This window comes from Candoia aspera, chromosome 2 (genome assembly GCF_035149785.1).
Source record: "Candoia aspera isolate rCanAsp1 chromosome 2, rCanAsp1.hap2, whole genome shotgun sequence".
NCBI lineage: Eukaryota > Metazoa > Chordata > Lepidosauria > Squamata > Boidae > Candoia > Candoia aspera.
This window is the reverse complement of record NC_086154.1, coordinates 243,650,613-243,673,041: the sequence shown is the minus strand read 5'-3', so window position 1 is coordinate 243,673,041 and position 22,429 is coordinate 243,650,613. Positions and strand designations below refer to the sequence as shown.

The window sequence follows — 22,429 nt, the reverse complement described above, 5'->3', positions numbered from 1 at the left end:
AACCCAATAGCCTATGCTTTGACCTTTAAAAGAGACAAAGATAAGGCAAGAAGTAGCATTAATTAAATTTTAAAAATACATTTAAAGGCTATTTTTTTTCTGGGCACAATGTTTGGGAGGGATACCATTTTTGGTCTCTCTCTAATGTAGGCATCAGTTGTAACCCATGTCCTCCATTCTAATCCCTGCCAGGTTAAAAAAACAAAAAACTAAGCAGTCTTTGATTTTTCTGTTTTAAGATTATTTTTGAAATGTCTTTAAAATGTCCTCCATGTTTTCTTAATTAGGATTTAGTCAGATTATTGTTTTTAAATTTTAAAATTCTGGAATGATTGGTGAGAGAAAAGCCATCCTACTTAGTAAAGATACTTGTGGGGTGGGGGTGGGGGGTAGCCACTCTTCCTTCCACTCCCCCATTGCCTCTCAAATTAATGGAAATAATAGGTTGGCTATCTGTAATGGATGGTGTAATTTGGATTCCTGCATTGAGCAGGAAGCTGGACTTAGTGCCTTACAGTAATTTCATAGAAGCATAAAGTTGGAAGATACCCCCTCTATTCTGTGTAAAGCAAAATAACCCTACAAATAATAAGATAAAACTGAAGATTAGAACTTCTTAATTGCAAGTATTTGATTAATTTTAATAGATTCACATTAAATAAAAATGAGTCCCTTTATTATTTCCCCCTCTCCTTTTGGATTAAATGAATGCACACCCTTAATCCCCACCTGCTGAATTCCTGTATCCCAAGGACCAGCTTGGCAAGATTTACGTATTATTATTATTATTATTATTATTATTATTATTATTATTATTATTATTATTATATACTGATTAGCCATTAGGCCATATCAGAATACAAAATATAAAATATAAAACAGTAATAAGACCATATGTTAGAAAATAGTGTAAAAGATATAAGTAAAAGAAAATACAAGTCATATTTCTGTGTCACCCCTACAATTTATCTCAATCAGGTCCACGTATGCAGTTCTCAATTGTATCATTTTGTTCAGAAAAAGGGCCATATTATATGTAATTTTGGGGTTCTAACTACACATGAAGTATGTTGTTTTAATGTAAGGATACCAATAGGCCATTTGTTTAATGTGTGGTCCAACATATTGATCTATCTCTTTCTCATACAACTGACATTCAGATAATACACTGTATGTGGTGTATCCTCTATCTCTGGGGCTTCGCAAATACAAGTACATTCATCATAAGGGACTTGGTTAAACCTTCCACATTTAACCATTGTGTCTAGCTGCTCAAATCTTGCTCTAGTAAATATCCCCCTAAGATGCTTGGGCATTTCTGTGTTTAAATACTTGGCAATTTGGAGGGTACATTTATAGCAGCTCATCCATTTCAATGTGCCAGCCTTACTGAGGGTAGCTATATCTCTCTGAGCTTCTGTGTCCAAAATTCTTTGGGCAGCAATCTTTTTAACTTGTTTTCCAGAGACAGTTGGAAAAGAAACAGGGAGACGAAAGCTCCTGATGTAGTTTCTCAGTTGTACAATTGAAGAGGTCTCTAATTGTATGCCCTGATTTTAGACTATATATATATATTCATATTCATATTCATTCCCAATTCAGCTCTAACTGCAGCAACCTTTTATCCACACCCAAGATACTTCTCAGATGCTGTGATTGTGTTTGTTGTAATAATGGTATGTGTTTTAAGCTTCAGACTTTAGCTCCATATAAGAGCATAGGGGGAACCTTGGCTTTATATACCTTAATAACTGGGGCTAAAGAACCTGGATAACAGTGATTTATTAATTTTAACAGTGAATTTGCAGATGTTCTTGCTCTAAATGAACTCCTTTGATTATGAGGGAGCCAAGATCTAGTCTTCTAGATAAGGAAAGGTGTTGACACACTCTGTTGGCTCATCATCTATGGCTGTGATGTCATTTTCTGAAAACCAAATAAACCCGCCAAGAGAGGGGCCCACTTTATTGCTCTTCAGGCCTTTTATAATAGATTTGATCTTGTTTTCTAATACTGATGATCAGAGGGGTGTAGCTTCAGCAGGTCATAAATCACTGCTAAGTAACTGTTTCTCAGAAGGTTCCAAGAGACCAAACAAATGATGATAATAGTTTTCCCAATCCTAATCAGAGGTTGGTAGATCAAATGTAAATCTCCATTCTTTCAGGATTCCAGCTACAGAGTGCCAGAATATAGCCAAATTATGAGTTCTTGCTGACAGTTCAAGTACTAACTAAATTGAAGCAGCAGAATTTATTTATGTAATAAGTTTCTTATATTATCTTCTTAGAGACAGCATCTTAGGTTGTATTCCTCGACTTACGACCATTCGTTCAGCAACTGCTTGAAATTACAATGGCGCTGAATGAATGGTGGCTACGACTGGTCCTCGGAGTTCCAGCCATCCCAGCACCCCTCCAGTCATGTGATCATGATCTGGCAATTGGCAACTGGCTCACACTTATGACTGGTTGCAGCACCCTGTGGTCACATGATCGGCATTTGCAACCTTCCCTGCCAGCTTCCCCAGAAAGTCAATGGAGAAGCCAGCAGGGAAGATTGCAAGTCGCTGGGGCAAGTCTCCCCCACCCACACACCCTCCCCCAGGGCCTCCGTGCTTGTGCCGCACTGGCCACTCATGCACCCCCCGGCACCCTCCCCAGACCATGCACCTCTCACGCACCCCTGTGCACCCTTGCACTCCCTCCCCGAGCCTTGCCACACCCCCCTCATACCCTCATGCACACCCGCACACCCTGCCCAACCCTCGTCATGCCTCCCTCTCACCCTCGCATGCCCGGCAGCAGCCACTTACCTGCCCGCCAGCCTGCTTGCAAACCGCCTGGGACTTGCAACTTCCTGCTGGCTTCCCCACCGACTTGGTTGTTGGAAGCCAGCAGAAAATGGACTGCAGGGATTGCCGTTGCTATGGATCAGATCGGAGGACTGATAGCAGAAAGCTGCCCCAGTTGAAGGCTCCTTGCAATAATGAATGGCAAGGTGTGAATAGATCATCCACTTGGGGAGTGGGGTCAGGGTGAGGGTCCCTGCTGGGGACAGCTGATGGACACATTTCTAGAGATTGTTCAGAGGGATGCAGCAGAGCCAGTTGCAATAAATCACCAACTACAGACTTAACCTCCAAATAGTTATGTGATGTTTGCGCTACATTGACCAGCTGGATGTTTTTTTTATTTTTATTTTTTGGATAGTTTTGGACTGGAATGCCTTCTTTTTTATTTATTGGTGATTTTGTGCCCCCAGAGGCTGGACTTAGCAGCATTTCCATGGAGGAGCAACTAGAAGGAAGTAAGGTGTTAAGAGACTCAGCTGCAGCAGTGGCTGACTGCAACACAGATTTAACTGTTTCAAGCTTGCTTAAGATCAACTGTCATTCCTTGGGGAGAAAGTGACAAGCAAATCTTCCCCATCTTCCAAAAAGTCATCTGAAACCTGTATCTTTCCTTTAATTAGATTCCTTTAATCTAAGGTATTTCTTCCCAGTGTTTATCCTATTCTGACCTTGAAGTTGAAGGAGTTCTCCAGTTTACAGATAGTGGATGGTTGTGATTAGGAGCTCTAGAGCGTGTGCCATCCTCCCTCACTGGCTTGGCAATCCTCCCAGAATTTAGCAAGGGCTGGATACAGCTGTTGTAAAAAACACATATTGGCAGAATGCAAAACCTCCTTAAAAGTACTTCAGTTTGAAAACTTGAGGGAAAAATAAACTGCCTGAAAGTTAGAATTATCCTTTTAGATCCATGCCTGCTAGGAAGCCAGGAGATTTCTGTAAGTTCATTAGAGTATACTATACAATGAAGAAGCTGTGAAAGGGAGGTAATAGTGCTTGTCTATTATGCCACTTGCCCTCATTCCAAGGACTATCAGCAACTTGAAGCAGGATCCCCTATCTCTGCAAAATTAGTGTTTCCTCAGCGGCTTCTTTGCCTGGGAATTTTTGTACAGTCTGTACAGTCCATGGGTTTGAGGTAAGTTTGGAAATACATGAGTTGCTATTTAGTTCCATAACTGATTGGAAATGTAGTTTTCCATTAAAGTCTTTAATTTATCTGTTTTTTTAATTGGTACCCAGAAGCTGATTGACTATAGCAATGACTATATTTGAGCTGTTAAAAGGCAATTCTTAGCGAGCAAATCTGGGTCTCCATCTAAATTACTCCTAGTATAAATGGCATCCTCCCCTCTACCTCCTATTACAGCCTCATCTTCAGAGAAAGGGCAATCATCCACTTCCCAGTCTAGTGAGGAATAAGAATTATTAACCCAGGTTACAAGGGGAGAGGGAGAAGGAGAGGAGATTGACATGCAGTGCCCTTAAGCTGGAATAAGTACTTTATCTTTGGTTGCCTAGAAGTCATCACAGCCTTGCCTTGTTTGGGATTTCCTTCCTGCTGAATCTCCGGCTTGTTCTTCCCTTTGATCTTTCTTTTCAGGTTCTTTGCTGTTCCTGCTTTATAATTTCGCATCCTTCATTAGCATTTGAAATCACCAAACTATAGGATATCTGCAAATCTTAATTCTAATTATGGAAAAAACCCCTAAAAAATTTAGAAATTAATTCTGATTACTAAAAATAAAATAAAATACAGAAAAATAAAGGGGAGATAAGGAATTGATTAAAACCAGGAAAAGTACTAAAACTACTTGATCAAAACTAGATAAAAGAACTAAAATAAATAGAAAGGCAGGAGCTGTCAATCGGTTGCCATCTTGAGTGGGAGAGTGGCAAGATTTGCATGAGTCCTTCTCCATTTCTTAATCTTTGGCAAGGTATTGGAATGAAGGAAAAATTCCCCCATTCCCTTTCAAAATCTCTGCCATGTAGCTGCTCTTCTACAACTAGGGAGATGCATATGCCTTTTCCTTCATGGGCAGAAATGAAGATGAAGCAGGCAATTTTGAAGTCAGAATCCAGCCAGAAGAAATGCATCAATAGCTCCTTTCCCAATTCTCTAATGCAGTGTTTCTCAACCTTGGCACCTTCAACTCCCAGAATTCCCCAGCCAGCATGTGAATGAGGAATACTGGGAGTTGAAGTCCACCCATCTTAAAGTTGCCAAGGTTGAGAAGCACTGCTCTAATGTATCAGTTCATTTTCTTCTTTAAGACAGAGAGAGAGAGAGAGAGAGCACGCAAGCATATATAGAACATATAATTAGTATTTCAGCAATCCTAGTTCAAATATTACTAGTGGAGCTGTAATATGGAGCTTTGGAATGATGAGATGCTAAATGTGAGTTGGGAAAGAAGAGGAAGAGACACCTAGGTGCTCTGTTACTTAGTTCTAGCCTGTGGGCTCTTTGGGGTGAACCTAGGGAAGGGGATTGCATTTCTTCTCTTTAAGTCAGGGATATTCTTCATGCATAATGCAAACACACTGTGTTTGCACGATAAACCATACAGTGACCTATTATGACTCAACACTATCCTGGTTCACACAACCTGTTACATTTCCCACCATACAGTGACTCACAAGCAGACCAATCCCATTAGCCTAGCATAGTAGTTCGCATGAATGCAGCCACAGAGTTGGAAGAGAGAAAGTAGTCCATTGATTTGATGGTGACAGTGCTCTGGCAAGCCCCTTTTATCTTAATAACCTATGGCCCATGGGATCTTCCAAATCCTACACCAAGTTAAATACTTAACCCCAAGTTTTCTTTCTTTCTTTTACTTTTTTTCCTATTCTTCTCTTCTGGATTTTGAGATTTTGCGAGCCATTTTGTTTGTCTGTTTGTTTGTTTATACTATTTATAGGGCTGTCTATCTCACAACAGTGACTCTGTTGAAAGCATAAGTACTGGACTCATCAGTAGTATCTCTGAGGATTGGGAAGGGGATGATCAAAGCAGGCAAGATGGCAGTTAACCTTGATGCACATTTGGAACAATCTGGAACAATCTGAATCAAACCAGCGGTTCAGATGGATTCAGTTCAATTCATATAGCCAAACCAGTTCCATCATCCAAATCAAGCTAAATTAGTCTAAATCCATTCAAACACTAAAAACACCTGGGTGCATGAATGAAAGGTATTCAGATTGTTCCAAACTAAATCAGATGACAAAGTCAAATATTCACCCAGTACGAGTTCTGAATCATTTATTTAGGGAAATAAAACTCCTTTGAAATGATTGATAACCAGGAGCCATGAAGCCTGCCACAATGATTTTTGCTTCCATTTGTGACATGTCCTCTACAGTGCCATCTTGTGTTGAAATGTCAAGCCACTTTTCTTCTTTCACGTTAAAGCAAACTGGCAGTGAAACTCACAAAGATGCCACAGAACCAAGCATATATCTGGCAAAGGGGCTAATATAATTTAATAGCTGGAAACATAGTCTATAAGACTTGAAAGCCTTTGATTCAAACTACAGGTTACCCGAGCTGTAGAATACTGACCTTTTTACTATGATGTTTTGTTGCTGTCTGTCACAAAAATATGATTTATTTTGCTGCCAGTGATCACTGTTTTCAGTTGTTGGCACAAACTGGTGTTTGGTTCTCTACCGCCAAAAGGTGACAGTCTCTTTCTTCATAGGACTTTTTTTTTCTTTTTTCATTTCCCTGATCATCTTTGCTACCCTTCACAGAACCAATTCTAGTTTAGCCAAATCCTTCAGTTCATTTTCCCCAAGTCCTCCTTAAACAGCTTGAACTGGGTCTGATCCTCAGCTCCTTTTTGCCCCCCAAAATTCTGTTTACTGCAGACAACTCCTACGAGGGCAAATAGCAGGGACACAGAGAAGGATTTTACCAAGTAATAGATGCAGGGAACCAATCCTGTTGCGATTTGGTCCCATGGCTCCCTTTTCTCAAGATACGTGACTTGCTTTTTTAAATTGTGGAATACCATAGCATGCAGCTTCACTGTTTCTTTGCACAATCTTTCCTGGGATGAAATGTGATAACACAGGAAGAGAATACTAATGCAAAGCATTTAAGAGCTGAGTGAATTCTCATTTGCTTCTCTTTCCTACTTCACAAAATTGTATCTGGACTCAGTGTTTCTTGTTTGTTTGTTTGTTTGTTTGTTTTGCTTAAACTATTTCCATCCCTATTCCCAAGGGCTCTTTGAAGGCCAAAAAGAAGGCAAATATCAGTGTTCCATCTGAATCCATTGCCTCTGCCTCTCATGCACTCAGATTGTTTTATATTGTTTTTGGCTTAACAATGTTATAGATTGGAACTGCAGTTTTCTTATAGGACTTGTATGCAGTTTTGTGCCTTACTCTTCTATATCACAACAATTCCTCTGAAATCCCTTGCAATTCCGGCAGATAGACATTGGGAGTAATTTTTATTTTGTTTTATTTGGCTTTCTGCTTTTATTTAATTTTAAAGGGCAGTAAGATGCACAACGTATCTGTGCAATTTGTTTAACTTTGGCTGAATCTTCTAGAAGGAGGAACTTTAAGATGAATTCCAGACTTTCATAAATCGATTAGATTTCTTGCTGGCCTACATACATATAAAAACCCAAAGCACAGTGCTTTAGGTATGCAGTTTTCAGATTGAGAGGGAAATGATTATACAATAAACTCCTGGAACAAGATGTGTTGAATTGTAACTCCCATTGTCCCTGGGTATGGTTGATCTATAAAGTGTCAACCAAGTATAGCAGATACTTTTTTTTTTTAATCATTTCTTCCCTAATACCCTGCCCCGGGAAAAGACAAAATAAAAGTAGCTAGAATACTGTTTCATTAACAGAATCTTTTCATAAACATTTCTATCCATCTAAGAAAAACTGAAAAGGGAAAATAGCTTTGAAGGAACATTCTAGTTCTGTAGTGGAGAGGCCAAAATAAGTTCTTTTTTATAGGAACCCTTTGCCTTATTTACCTATGGCCATATCTTGAGTTTGTGACTACTGTTATAATACTTGCACGGCTAATCTCCATTGCAAACGCTTTCTTTAATAGTGGCATCTGCTACAAAATGAAAATGCCATTCTCTTTATACATCAAGAGAAGTTCAGAATGCCAGTCAATGTTCACCATATTGGTATCTTTTAAGCCTCATATGAGGATTGTTTGAGCTTCATATGAGGATTGAGCTTCATATGTTTGAGCTTCATATGAGGATTGAGCAATTGATAGGATAAACTCATTCATGTACTCTGATGGACTTTATGCTTTGAGTGGCTGTCTTTAATATGAAGGAAAATTGGAAGCAATAAATTAGGGAAACATTATGCTTTTATGCCAGATATATTTTGACAGCCTGTCCCAACCATGCGTGTCTCCCCACCCTCACAACAGTTCACAGATGGAGCCATTTTTGCACCACTCCCAGCTTGCTAAGCACCTTCCTTGATAAATTGTGGGAAGTTCTTCTTTGCCTGACACTCTGCAGTTCAATAACCAGTACTGGTTTACAAACCAGCATAGTGTATGTAATTTTCACTGTGCAGAAGCCCTGAGGCATGCATATATATGTGTGTCTGTGTCTCCCACCCCTGCCACTTTACCTCCAACTTGTGCTCCTTCACTGGCATGAATGCCTGAAATAAGATTCCAGGCTTGTTCACATAATGTACTTAGAAGCTTCCTTACAGTCAGGAAACTTTTATTATTAGGATTCCAACTGCAGAAAGTTTTCTAAGCAAAGTCAGCTGAACACATGTCAAATCTGTCTTCAAACTTTCATATTTTATCCACAAGTGTCACCAATGAGAATGGAGAGGTTTTGAGTAAGGTTTGTGTGCACTGCTCCATATTCTTCATATGTTTATAACAAATATGTTAAGAATGAAGTAGCAGAGAGATGCAGACCATACACGCCATGTGTTCCCCCCCCACCAGTGACCTATTTGTTGCTTTTACAGCCCCACAAATGAAGAGGGCTGAATATTATAGTTGTTGCATATCAAAAGTTTTGAGGTGTTAAGTTACTGAGTTTTATCCTTAAACACCCTCCCGGAATCGCTCCCAAAAAATGGGGAAGGAGGCAAAAATGTCAGTCTTGGTGATAATCGTTATCTTTATCAGCCCCCAGATGGAACGCAAAACCACAGTGCAGCCTCCAGATTGCTCACCTTTGAGAGCAATTATATTAACAGTCACTAAAAATAAACCTTCACTGCTTCAGTGTGTGAAATTGCAGCCCTGTATTTTAACGATTTACCTGATCATCAAAGATAATAAGGAATTTCTGGCAGGTAAAATTTTGTACTGGCAAATGAACAGAATAGTGGAAAAGACACCCAGTTATCTGCCCTTCTTGATAAATGAGCCTGTTTGGTAGAACACAGTTGCTTTGGTTAGTCTGTGAAGGGATGGGTATCCTGTGATGAGCATCATGTGGCTGTCAACCAAAATGAAACAGGCTCTCCACAGCCACAGCTATCTGCCTGTCTACCTTAGTGTTCAAGTTCATATAATTTACAAATATTTGTAGTAATTGAAGATACATATACCTCCTACTCTGGAACTGAAGTCCTAAAGAGTTTGGGGACAGAACTGAAGTATGAGGAATGACCAAAGGGTCAAAATTGGGACTTCTTCCACATAAACCAGAAGTAAACTAGAGAGCCAGCTTGGTGTAGTGGTTAAGGCACCAGGCTAGAAACTGGGAGACTGGGCGTTCTAGTCCTGCCTCCAAGATTCTGGTACAGTGGTGAGTTTCCAAAGTCCTTCACAGCTCTGTGAGGAAAGGAAGAACCAGGCTCGTGATAGATTATTCAGTTCATGCCTTCTTGTCAAACAATGCTGTAGCAAGGGATAGGAAACCCTTCTGCTCTGAAGGGCCATGGGTATATAGTGGTGAGTAGGTGGACAGTCATGACCTACAAAGCTGGTTGATGTGACAAAAACTGAACAGAACCTGGCCAACTGGTTGAAGCTAGAACCAGCAGTCACATTTCCTCTCTCCCATGCATACTGCACATAGAGACATAAACAGCACACTCATTCACATGCAAACATATATGGACACACTGTCTTTCACAGAAACACATATACACATTCACCAGTAAAAGCATTCAGGAGGATATGCTCAGGTGGGTAGAACTTCAGTACATGAATGTGTACTCTCTCTCTCTCTCAAGTGTATTTTCAACTGAATACACTTGGGCAAGCCCACCCAAAGAGTGTTTGGTGGCCTGATTGGAGCATGATAAAGAAGGCAAGGAAGGTCCTGAGGGTGGAAGGGGCAGCGAGTCTTCCCTGAGTACCTTTCTCATGTAAATCCAACTTGTACTAGTTTGTCCAATTGTGTGGTAGTCCACATAGAAAAATCATCATGACAGCACAAGAATTTGGTTACTGGAAGTGAAAAAGCAGTGTTGAAAAAATGGCTTGTGTTCATATCTGTCTGCAGCAAAGGTCTCCATAGGTTAAGTATGTCCTATGGCTGCAGGCTAATGGCAGGTGGTATAATATCTTGTGAGAACCAATTCTGCCTATCTAGCAAGGCCTATAGCTGTTCTTCAGTATGTTATGCAAAGTTGTTCCTAGAATTGGGACTAGGATCCTTCTGTGTGCAAATGATGTGTTCTACTTCTCATTGTAACCCTTCCTTGAAATATTGGTGAATCCTGGTGCCTGTTTTACCTCACAGGCTTGTAAAACATGCTGGATTCATTGCCCTATTAAATGGACAGCCCTCTAGCTGACAATCTCAAGATTGAGCCCACTGAAGTGCATCAGTCAAATATGAACTGGAGTATCACCTGCAAGGCCACTTTCCTAAAATGTGCCCACAATAGAGCCAGTGGAGTTAATATACATTATTTCATTTGGTCTACAGTGCCATGGTACAGTGAATTAGATAGTGTTAGGCTTCATCTGCTGCCTAATTCAATGTAACACAGCAGATGAGATATATCAAATGAGCAATGCAGTATTGGACTTGAAAGATAATGGATCTTCTAAAACCATCACTGAAAAAAATATTTCAGAGTTGTAGTCATCATACAATCACTGAGGCTGGAAGTAGAAGGCAGAAAATGTTCTAAACAAAATTGCTAGAAAAGTTGTTGATGCAGGTGCGTGCCCAGTGAAACATTTTTTTTAAAAAAAAGCAAATTCGTTCTACATATTTTGTATTTTAGATGGTGCTAAGCACAACCTATTGTTTAGTTTTCATTTCTTTAGAGAAAATGGCCCGAAGAGCAAAGTAAGATTGATTCACTGGTCATAACTGTATTATGAAAAACAGAAAATATCATGATGATAGACTATTCAGTAGTTCTCTTTGGAAGATATAATATAGTTCTTTAAAAAAAAATGGCTGAGAAATGAGCTCAGCATTAGCCCACCCTGAGCTCAGCAGGATTATCTGTGTCTCTGTTTTATTTTGTATATAAAACAAACTTCAAGGAATATTTATTTATTTATTTATTTTTCTTTTAAGATATATATATATATATATATATATATATATATATATATATTAAAATGGCATCTTTTTGAAAATCACACAGATAGTACTTAGAGGCTTTTGTTGTTTATTCGTTCAGTCGCTTCCAACTCTTCGTGACTTCATGGACCAGCCCACGCCAGACCTTCCTGTAGGTCATCAACTCCCCCAGCTCCCACAGGGACGAGTCCGTCACCTCTAGAATATCATCCATCCACCTTGCCCTTGGTCGGCCCCTCTTCCTTTTGCCCTCCACTTTCCCTAGCATCAGCATCTTCTCCAGGGTGTCCTGTCTTCTCATGATGTGGCCAAAGTATTTCATCTTTGCCTTTAATATCGTTCCCTCAAGTGAGCAGTCTGGCTTTATTTCCTGGAGGATGGACTGGTTTGATCTTCTTGCAGTCCAAGGCACTCTCAGAATTTTCCTCCAACATCACAGTTCAAAAGCATCGATCTTCCTTCGCTCAGCCTTCCTTATGGTCCAGCTCTCGCAGCCATATGTTACTACGGGGAACACCATTGCTTTAACTATGTGGACCTTTGTTGTCAGTGTGATGTCTCTGCTCTTAACTATTTGATCGAGATTTGTCATTGCTCTTCTCCCAAGGTTTAAGGGTCTTCTGATTTCCTGACTGCAGTCAGTATCTGCAGTAATCTTCGCACCTAGAAATACAAAGTCTTTCACTGCCTCTACCTTTTCTCCCTCTATTTGCCAGTTATCAATCAAGCTGGTTGCCATAATCTTGGTTTTTTTGAGGTTTAGCTGCAAGCCAGCTTTTGCACTTTCTTCTTTCACCCTCATCATAAGGCTCCTCAGTTCCTCTTCGCTTTCAGCCATCAAAGTGGTATCATCTGCATATCTGAGATTGTTAATGTTTCTTCCAGCGATTTTAACTCCAGCCTTGGATTCCTCAAACCCAGCTTGTTGCACGATGTGTTCTGTGTACAAGTTGAATAGGTAGGGTGAGAGTATACAGCCCTGCCGTACTCCTTTCCCAATCTTAAACCAGTCCGTCGTTCTGTAGTCTGTTCTTACTGTTGCTACTTGGTCGTTATACAGATTCTTCAGGAGGCATACAAGATGACTTGGTATCCCCATACCACTAAGAACTTGCCACAATTTGTTATGGTCCACACAGTCAAAGGCTTTAGAATAGTCAATAAAACAGAAATAGATGTTTTTCTGAAACTCCCTGGCTTTTTCCATTATCCATCAGATATTGGCAATTTGGTCCCTAGTTCCTCTGCCTTTTTTAAACCCAGCTTGTACATCTGGCAATTCTCGCTCCATGAATTGCTGAAGTCTGCCTTGCAGGATCTTGAGCATTGCCTTACTGGCATGTGAAATGAATGCCACTGTTCGATAGTTTGAACATTCTTTAGTGTTCCTGTTTTTTGGTATGGGGATATGTTGATTTTTTCCAATCTGATGGCCATTCCTGTGTTTTCCAAATTTGCTGGCATATAGCATGCATTACCTTGACAGCATCATCTTGCAAGATTTTGAACAGTTCAGCTGGGATGCCGTCATCTCCTGCTGCCTTGTTATTAGCAATGCTTCTTAAGGCCCATTCAACCTCACTCTTCAGGATGTCTGGCTCTAGCTCCCTGACCACACCGTCAAAGCTATCCCCAATATTGTTATCCTTCCTATACAGGTCTTCTGTATATTCTTGCCACCTTTTCTTGATCTCTTCTTCTTCTGTTAGGTCCTTGCCATCTTTGTTTTTGATCATACCCATTTTTGCCTGGAAATTACCTCCAATGTTTCTAATTTTCTGGAAGGGGTCTCTTGTCCTTCCTATTCTATTGTCTTCTTCCACTTCCGTGCATTGCTTGTTTAAAAATAATTCCTTATCTCTTCTGGCTAACCTCTGGAATTTTGCATTTAATTGGGCATATCTCCCCCTATTACTGTTGCCTTTTGCTTTCCTTCTTTCTTGGGCTACTTCTAGTGTCTCAGCAGACAGCCATTTTGCCTTCTTGGTTTTCTCTTTCTTTGGGATGTATTTTGTTGCTGCCTCCAGAACAATGTTGCGAACTTCTGTCCAGAGTTCTTCCGGGACCCTATCTACTAAGTCCAGTCCCTTAAATCGATTCTTCACCTCCACTGCATATTCCTTAGGAATATTAGTGAGCTCATATCTCGCTGATCTGTGGGTCTTCCCTAATGTCTTTAGTCTGATCCTAAATTGTGCAAGAAGAAGTTCGTGATCTGAACTACAGTCAGCTCCAGGTCCATAAGGCATTTCTATGCACAGTGTAGATCTACAATTTAGAATTGTGCCCAATTTAGAGTTTATTTTACTGGATACCAGCAGTCCTTCTTGCTGTGATCATGCCTTTTTTGACCAGTTTTACTCAGCAACAGCAATGAAAGTTATAGATGAAGTCTACATTTATTCTAAGCCTCAGCTGCAGTTGTGGTCCAGTTGTCTTTACTGATGATAGGAGCCCTGATGGGTTTCTGCATTTCTCAAGGTTCCTGATACCAAGAATTTTGAGCTTGCAAAAGACATATTTGTACCTGCTGGAGTCTTCGTGTTCCCAGTGGTCTTAACTTCAGCATGAGCTTGGAAGCAACATAATGTGAGAAGCAGCAACTCCATTAATTTATGAGTTTATGCATCTATTTCTCTTGTCATTAGTCTTTATTAATGGGTCAAAGAAAATAGAATTGGGTGTTCAGTCATTCCCATAATAAGGGGAAGAAGGAAACTGTGTTCTCTAACTTTATTTATTTATTTATCATATTTCTTTGATGCTCATCTTGTATTGCAATGACTTATTTGCTCTGTAAGGTCTCTGCAACCTTGACCCAGTGGATAGGATGGCATATATCTAAAACCAGAGAGCCTGTGCTATCTGTTTAGGGTTCTTATACATCATTTGAGAGCCAGTTTGATGTTGTGGTTCAGGCATCAGGCTAGAAACTGGGAGACCCTGAGTTCTAGTTCTGCCTTAGGCACAAAGCCAGCTGGGTGATCCTGGGCAAGTCACTTTCTCTCAGACCTAGGAAGGAGGCAATGGCAAACCACTTCTGAAAAACCTTGCCAAGAAAACTGCAGGGACTTGTCCAGGCAGTCTCTGAGAACTGGACACAATTGAAAGGATTAAAAAAAAATACAACTCATTTACAGCTTTGGGCATTCAGGGCTCTAAATGTTACCAGAAGCACAAACTGAAGTAATAACCCATTTGCCTCAGACTTCCATCATCTAATTTTTAGAAGGCAGCTATGACGACACAAGAAGCAGGATGTGGGTAAGGCCGTGTGGTTCAGGCCTTCATTCCCTATTCACATGAATGAAATAATGTGAGGAAGAAGCCCAGAGAGAGACAGATATTTATTTCACATATTAATACTTTGCTGAGATCTGCCTTACAATTTCTCCAGCATTTTCTTTTCCTGCACAATAGGTTTTGGGTTTTATATCTTATTCTCAAAAATTCTCTTGGGAGTGTTTTTGAATTTACCTTGTTGCTGGTGTGAAGGTAGGTAGACTGCTACTAGTAGTTCCTGGGGGAAGAATTACACATTTTCCTAACAGTTTGGGGCCTCCTTGACTATCCATATTTTCCATTCTAAAAGGCTCAGTGGAAGAGGTCCCCTCATGATTTCTTTTCTTGGGATTGGATTGAAATATGGAAAGCCAGGGAGTCTGCAGACCACTTCAAAGGTGATTGTCCAATATAAGATGGGATACTCATAAACAGTCCCATTCATAAAGAAATGCACAAATATAAGGATAACACCAAACTTTTATTTCCCTTTGAAAGAAGTGGTGAAAGCAAATTTCTTTGCATTAAACTGAATGAGAATTCACAGGAAAAAAAAAATCTGATTTTTTTTCACATGAAATTAGTGTGGGCACCTGTACACCCACCCACCCACCCACAGGGTGTCCAGTTCTTCAGATATACAGATTTTTGGCTCCCTGAACTGGTGCTACTCAACTTGGTTGGGATTGCAGCTCCCAGAGTCCCAACTAGACTTTGGTCTGGCTACCTAGACATTCTAGGAACTGTCCTCTCAACACATGTGTAGAGGGTCAGGTTGGTGAAGATTGCTAAATATAACCATGAACATTTTCTCCCCTTTCCTTTTAGCCAACTGTCTGTGAACGGGAACTGTGTGTATTTGCTTTCCAAACTCTAGGCGTGATGAATGAAGCTGCGGATGAAATTGCAACAGGGGCTCAGGTAAAAATCAAATAATTTACTTGTACAAGAACGAGTTACTTTTATATAGCCACTTGAGTTATTCATCTTTGTATGTCATTTTGCTTCCTTTTATTGTCTCTTAATTAGCACCAAAACCTCATTGAACTTTGGTTTTGCAGGATAGCTGGTGTTTTCAAAAACTTTCATGTTATAGCAAATGAAATTAGAATAAAGCTAATTTTCATGTTTTTCTTTTGGAACCATATTTTGTCAGTATGAGAGAGTCCATGTTAAAGGATTATGTACACATTAGGGCTGTGCAGCAATTTGGATTCAATCTCTAAACAGTGCTTCAAAGGGCATGGTAGCAATGAACATGGCACTTACCTGCAATGCCTGGAAGCAGCTGTGCCCTTTCCTGAGCTGCTGAATGATCCAGGGAAACGACCCAGCAACTTTAAGGTGTTGCAGTCAGGTGCTACATTCATATTCCTTTCCTCTGCAAAGTACTTCCTGGAGATCAAATCCAAAGTGCTGCACAGTCTTAGTATGTAGGAACTTTATTCTAAAACCATTCCATCCAAGCTTTCCTTGACGACAACACCCAAAACTTCTTCATTCCTTCATGTGTTAGTTCTTCCATATTTTTATTCTCCAAGACCGGTTTTGTCAAGGAATCAAGAGTATGCTGATAGGCAGCCTTCAGATTTGCTGCTGGGTATAAGCTTTATGGCTACCCCAGCCACCAGGAATGAGGAGGCAGTGACTCTCCAGGGCTGTTGTACCAGAATGCCCACCAATGGGAATTGGACCCTGGCAACATTACAAGGTCTACAAGTTCCACACTGTTGCCTTCTAGCAATGATATTACGGCTAGACAGATATTTGGATACCCTTGTCTGGTGGGTGGGAGGAGCAATTAATCCAGTTCTCAAATCTACTGAACAACACTTGCTCATTGGCACTAAGATTGCCCATTCATGCCAAGTGAGAAAAAAGGAGAGAAGGGAAGGCAGACAAAATACATTGTGCTCCCTGGTGTTTCTTTTTCATTGCACTTTTTGAAAGAATCATCTTTTTTATTTCCCTCCAGAGGCCTGAATATAAAGATTTTTGAACTAACCTTGGTAGGAGTCGCAGTCCGTCTGAGACTGTAGGAGGAATCAGAGGGTTGCATTAATCAAATCCGTCTTTTTAATGTTCTCCCTGAGTGAATCATTTTAAATCAAAGAACTGTTATCAGAAAGATGGCAGGGCTGTGAACTGAAGAATTCATTTCAGGGCACTCCATTAAATAAAAATACGTTTACTGCTTCAAATGTTTGAATAATTGTTGGATGGTTCTTTTAAGGTGTTTCTGTGCTACAGTAACTATCATGATGTGGTCAAATAATTTTAACTGTAATCTTTGTTCTTAGACTCTTGCTGATTTTCCTAATTACTTCAGAAAGGTTTCATTTGCATTCTTTGAAATATCCAAAGTTGTTTGCTCAGGATTTTATCATAATCTCCAACAAGAAGAGGGAATATTGACAGCATTAAGGGGAATACTTTTACATTGTTCTTTTTAAAGACAGCAAGTATCAGGAACATGACTGTAGTCTGAACATTTGTAAATGAAATCAGATGCTTTTTCAGTGGAATGCTTTCTTCGGTCCATTTTCAAAGGATGCATTAGTTGTTGCTCACAGGCTACAGTTGACAGTCTGTGAAGCTGAAGGTCAGGCACCAGTCTGTTTCACGAAATGAAATCAAATGAATAACAAGAGACCAGAAAATTGTCTGTAAGGCAAAACAAAGTCAGGCTACTAACAAGGGGTGAGAAACCAGGAAAGCAGCCAGTATTTTTGAAGAGCAGGAGTTTGGAGAAAGAAATGGGTTTCTACAGCACTGTTGCTCCTAAAGATGCACTTTACAGGACTAATCCAGTTCTGTCATGCTTCTTTTCTCCTACCATAATGAGGACAATCCATGTGTTCCCAGCTCATGCTTTTTCTGGAAGTGGTTTGTCCAGAATTGGAAATGATTTATGGTATTCCTGTTAAATTCTGGCCTCTGTTTTGAAGGCAAGATATATTTAGAACAGCTCAGATAACTTAATCTAGAGAAATAAGCAAAGCTCAAACCAGCCCCCAAACCCCCAAATCCATTTCACCCACTCTATAGGAAAAGTGTTGGATCTCTCCCACATGCAACGCTTGGCACACAGCTTATGGCTTCAAAACTGGAGCTGAAGTTCTCAAGTAGAGAGTAACCATGCATCCATACTTAGAGATTTCCCCCACATCCTTTCATCCCATTCATCTATTGGTGATCCAGCAGGGGTTTGCCATTATCTTCTGAACTTCCATCTGAATACCTGGGATGAAAGCAATAAATTATTATAAGCTCTGTGTGGTTCTCAATTCTTAATTAGCTTTATCATTTTTTTAAAGAAAAGGGAAGGCATAAAAATAAGCATTAATAGCACTTTCCTGATGAAAGGATGCCATTAGTACATATAGGTTCTCATAGCCATCCGTTGAGGAATGCTTATATTTGACATGTTTTGTGTTTCCCTTTCCCAACAGGGAACCTTCCAGATGAGGGGACTTCAGCTCCCATCATTCCCTAGCCTCCATGGTCATTGCTGGAAGTTCTGGGAGTTGAAATCAAAACATCTGGAGAATGCCCACACTGAGTAACAGTGCTTTAGGTGTTTTAACTCTTTCCTGCTTCTCACGCAGAAAGATTTACTGTGGTCCTGGGGGAAAAACGTTCACTTGTTCCATGAATATTTTATGATGCACACATTGCTGAGTAGGAAAAAGCAAAATACAGCTTATTCCAAAATTAACTGTAGACCAAAACTATCATTACACCCTGTCAAGATTACAGGTATATGGACATTTTTAAGAGCTTCAGATTTCCTCACCAAGCAATATATGAGGAAAAGCAAATTTGAAAGAAAATAATTGAGGAAAAAAGGCACCCTTTTTATCTCTAAAACCCAAAGGGAGAAATTACCTGATTTATTTTAGAGTTTTCTGTGTTTTGAAGTGCTGCCTGGTGTGTATTAATCTCTTGTGGGACTGAGGCACCCATTTTACCCATTAACACTCTTCCCCACCAGGCCCTGCCAAGTACAAAAGGAAAAAAAAATCCACTTGTTTAAAACACTTTGGGGGACTCAAGTGGAATGCTGGGGAGAACATAAAGCCTGTGGGTTATCGGTTACCCATTCTTGGCCACACTATCTGGAAAGCATTCAACTGATTGGTTAGGCTAATTTTGTTAGGGCATATGGCACAGAAGCACTGTGTCACTGCTTTTTGGCAACCCTATCATCAATAAGCATACATCTGGGAAGGCCAGAAGCCTGTACTTCCTTCACTTCAAAATATGTATTGAAGGTATAAGGGTGTATATCAGATAAAATCTAAACTTAGATAATGATGTGAACCTTTCATTTGGTTTCTCAGCCTTTATAAAGCTGAAGGTCCCATATGTTTCTCTGGAAGTGCAGCAGCCAGAGAGAGAATTAAAACAGTGTTTACATAAAATACCATGTTGTGAGGGTAGATAGTGGATTCAGTGATGGATAGGCCTTCTCTCCAATCAGTGTTATCATTCATCAGCCCAGTCAGAATGGCCTGGGAAAGGAATGATGACATCTGCTGGGTAAGAGGGAAAAGATAGATTGTTTGGTCTCGTTGCTCAAATCTCTTACCCTGAACAGTTGTATGATTGGGCTTTGCAAGATGCATTGGCAGCTGACCTGGTATAGCAAATTAATTTCTTAGGCCTCTGGTTTATCCACTGAAAATTAATACTTATATGTATTATAATGAAAGGAACAAGACAGACTTATCTCCTCTCTCCTTTATTTCTATTGGCTTTAGAACTATTGGCAAGAAAGATACAGCAAGAGAATAAAATTTAAGGAATCATATTGGTAAATCAAGAACATAACTTAAATTATATGCTGATGATGTTGTTCTTAAGAGTTACCCATCCAAAGGATTCTTTAGAATCAATAATGGAGCATATACAAAAATATGGACTTGTATCCGGATATCAAATTAATAAAAACAAGGAACAGATGATAACATGGAATTTACCAAAAGAGGAAAAGCAACATTTGTAGCAAGTAACAGGGTTTACTATCACTGTCAAACCTATTAAATACCTGGGAAATTACTTTACAAAATATATTAATGACTCATTCAAGATTAATTATTTACAGGCTTGGAAAAATGTAATGGCAAATATCTTAAGATGGAAGAAGTTAAACTTGTTCAGCTTAGGAAAAAGATAAATAGTAAAAATGAATATTTTAATAAGGATCAACTTTCAAATGATTCAAAGAAGAACTGAAAAAAGACATTAAATGAATGGCAAAGACAATTAACTTTATTTGATCAAACTGAAGACCAAGGATTAAATTGAGGATTTTGCAAGATGGGAAAGGACAAGGTGGACTGGCTGTAGCGCATCTCGAAGTATATTGTCAAGCCGGTGGTTTAATTTGGAATACAGATTGGATCATAGTACCATAGGACTGGGTTACCTCTATTGAAGGAGCAGGGCTTGCAGGCAAGCACAAATTATTTTGGTTGGATATAAACAGACGTGTCTAGTCTATTAGAGATTACACAATCATAAATAGTATACTAAAAGTATGTGATAAATATAAAAGAGTAAGTCCAAATTATTTCCCTTTGCTTCAGTGCTATAGTAAATATTTATTCTCACGAAGCGGAATGTACAAAAGAATTTGATCCGTGAAGAGGTAATAATTTGCATAGATAGCAAAATTAAAGATTAAAACAAAGGTGAAATCTTTGAAGATGCTTTCCTTAGATTGTTCAGAAATGCCTCATTGGTTTCAGTATCTTCAAATAAGTAGTATAGTTTAAAAAGAAAATCACAAAAACAAGGTGGAACTTTGACCAAATTTGAAAAACATATAACACAAAATTCCAAGCATCTGTTGTGGCTTATTTATAAGTTGATATTGAAATATGATTCAGAAACTGAACAAATCAAAAATGGTATGATCGAATGGATGCAGAATTTAAACAGGGCAATTGATATATAACAATGGGAATACCAATGGTAAATAAATACTAGATTCACTGCAAATATTACATTCAGAAAAAACTGGTACAAGTTGTTTTTCATCAGCATATTACTCCAGTGTTGATTTCAAAAATAGATAACTCATATTCAAAATATGCAATAAACATTTTCTCACACATGCAGGCTACTGCAGTGGAGGGGAGCTGCTAAACAGAACATCCATCATTGGCCCCTCTCCCACCATACCTTCTGGTAGGAGAGAATCCTAAGCAAGTTCTCCCTGGTTGTCTGAATAGGATGGGCAGAAACTACTGGGGAAGGTGGTCCCCAAGATATCTGGGCTCCAGCTATACAGGGCCTTGTAGCTAGCAGTCAGCATCTTGAATTGCACTTGGAAACCTAGTGGTAAACTGTGCAGCTAATGCAGCAGAGGTATAACATGCTGGTACTACAACTGACCACTGAGCACACATGCACTGTATTCTGGATCAGCTGAAATTTTCAGGTAGTCTTCAAGGGCAGCCCCATGTAGAGTGAGTTGCAGTAGTCTGAGAGATGGCAAGGGCCTTAGTATCTGTTAAAATAAAAAATAAAATAAAATATATTTTTTTAAATTATTATTTACAAAGGGCGGCATCGTCATCAAGCATAGTTCCAGTAACTTTTGTTAAGGCAGCTCTATCTGGAATAATGATTTTATGAAGAGTTCTGTTTTTTAAAAAATCCTCCCCCATTTTAAAAAAGCACATCTTTAGCACCTATACCTATTAACTTTAGGGCAATTAATTTTCTCACACACTATGGCTTTTATGAAGTTTTCATCCATTTTGATTGGGGAAAAATATTATAGTAATCTATATATTTTCTATGCTTGACTATGGGAGAACTGAACATTTCCCAGGAAATGGACCTTCTCTGCTGTGGCTTCCTCCTTGTGGAACATTCTCCCCCCTGAAATTGGGTTAGTTCCTTCCCTGCTATTGTTTAGGAAGTTCCTCAAGACCTGGTTATGTTGTCAGGTCTTTGGGAATGTGACTGTGACTGACGTTCTCACTCTCTCCATGGGGTTGGTATATTTTAAAATTTTGTGACAATATTCTTTTAATAATCATTTTACCTTTTAATACTGATTGTTTTTATTTATTCACTGTTTTTATCTCATTGTTGTATGCTGCCCAGAGTCACCTTGTGTGAGATGGGCAGCCATATAAACACAAACAACAAACAAATGTTTCTGAATCTCACTTCAGTTCTGGGAATTGAGTTGGACTGGATTATTTCTGGCAGAATAAGTCAGTCCATTTTGATCCCCAGTTTAGGACTCTGCATCAGATCAGGTGGTCTTTCAACATCCACAGAGACTTTGTACCCAATGCCATTCAATGAGTTTACAATTTCATAAACAAAAGCCCTCATACTTTTAACTATATATATGTGGACTCCACCTAAACTATATTCTAGAGGTGACGGACTCGTCCCTGGGGGAGCTGGGGGTGTTGACGACCGACAGGAAGCTCTGGCATGGGCTGGTCCATGAAGTCACGAAGAGCCGGAAGCGACTAAATGAATAAACAACAACCACCTAAACTGGACATAGGTGCACCAGGAGGAAGGAAAAAGCCTGTTGGCTTTCCCCTTGTATATTCATGGAATAAATAATCTGAATCCTTGAATGAATGATCACAGTCATGCCATTAATAATTTGAAGAAGTAAATAGGCTGCTCTCAGAGGAGCAGGTTGCTTAAATGAAGAGGCCAAACAAACCAAATTCTGTTCTGTTACCCCTTTGTGTCACTTGACACAATTGGTGTCAGTGGTG

General features: G+C 39.5%; 1 protein-coding gene across 1 annotated transcript in view; it reads left to right on the top strand.

Moving 5' to 3' along the window:
- The window catches only part of PARP8 (poly(ADP-ribose) polymerase family member 8), a 179,070-nt gene that overhangs the window by 134,484 nt on the left and 22,157 nt on the right, over window positions 1–22,429 (top strand). Inside the window, exon 15 of the mRNA XM_063295680.1 lies at window positions 15,495–15,587. Within this exon, the coding sequence (XP_063151750.1) occupies window positions 15,495–15,587 (93 nt within the window). The remainder of the gene's footprint in view (window positions 1–15,494; window positions 15,588–22,429) is intronic.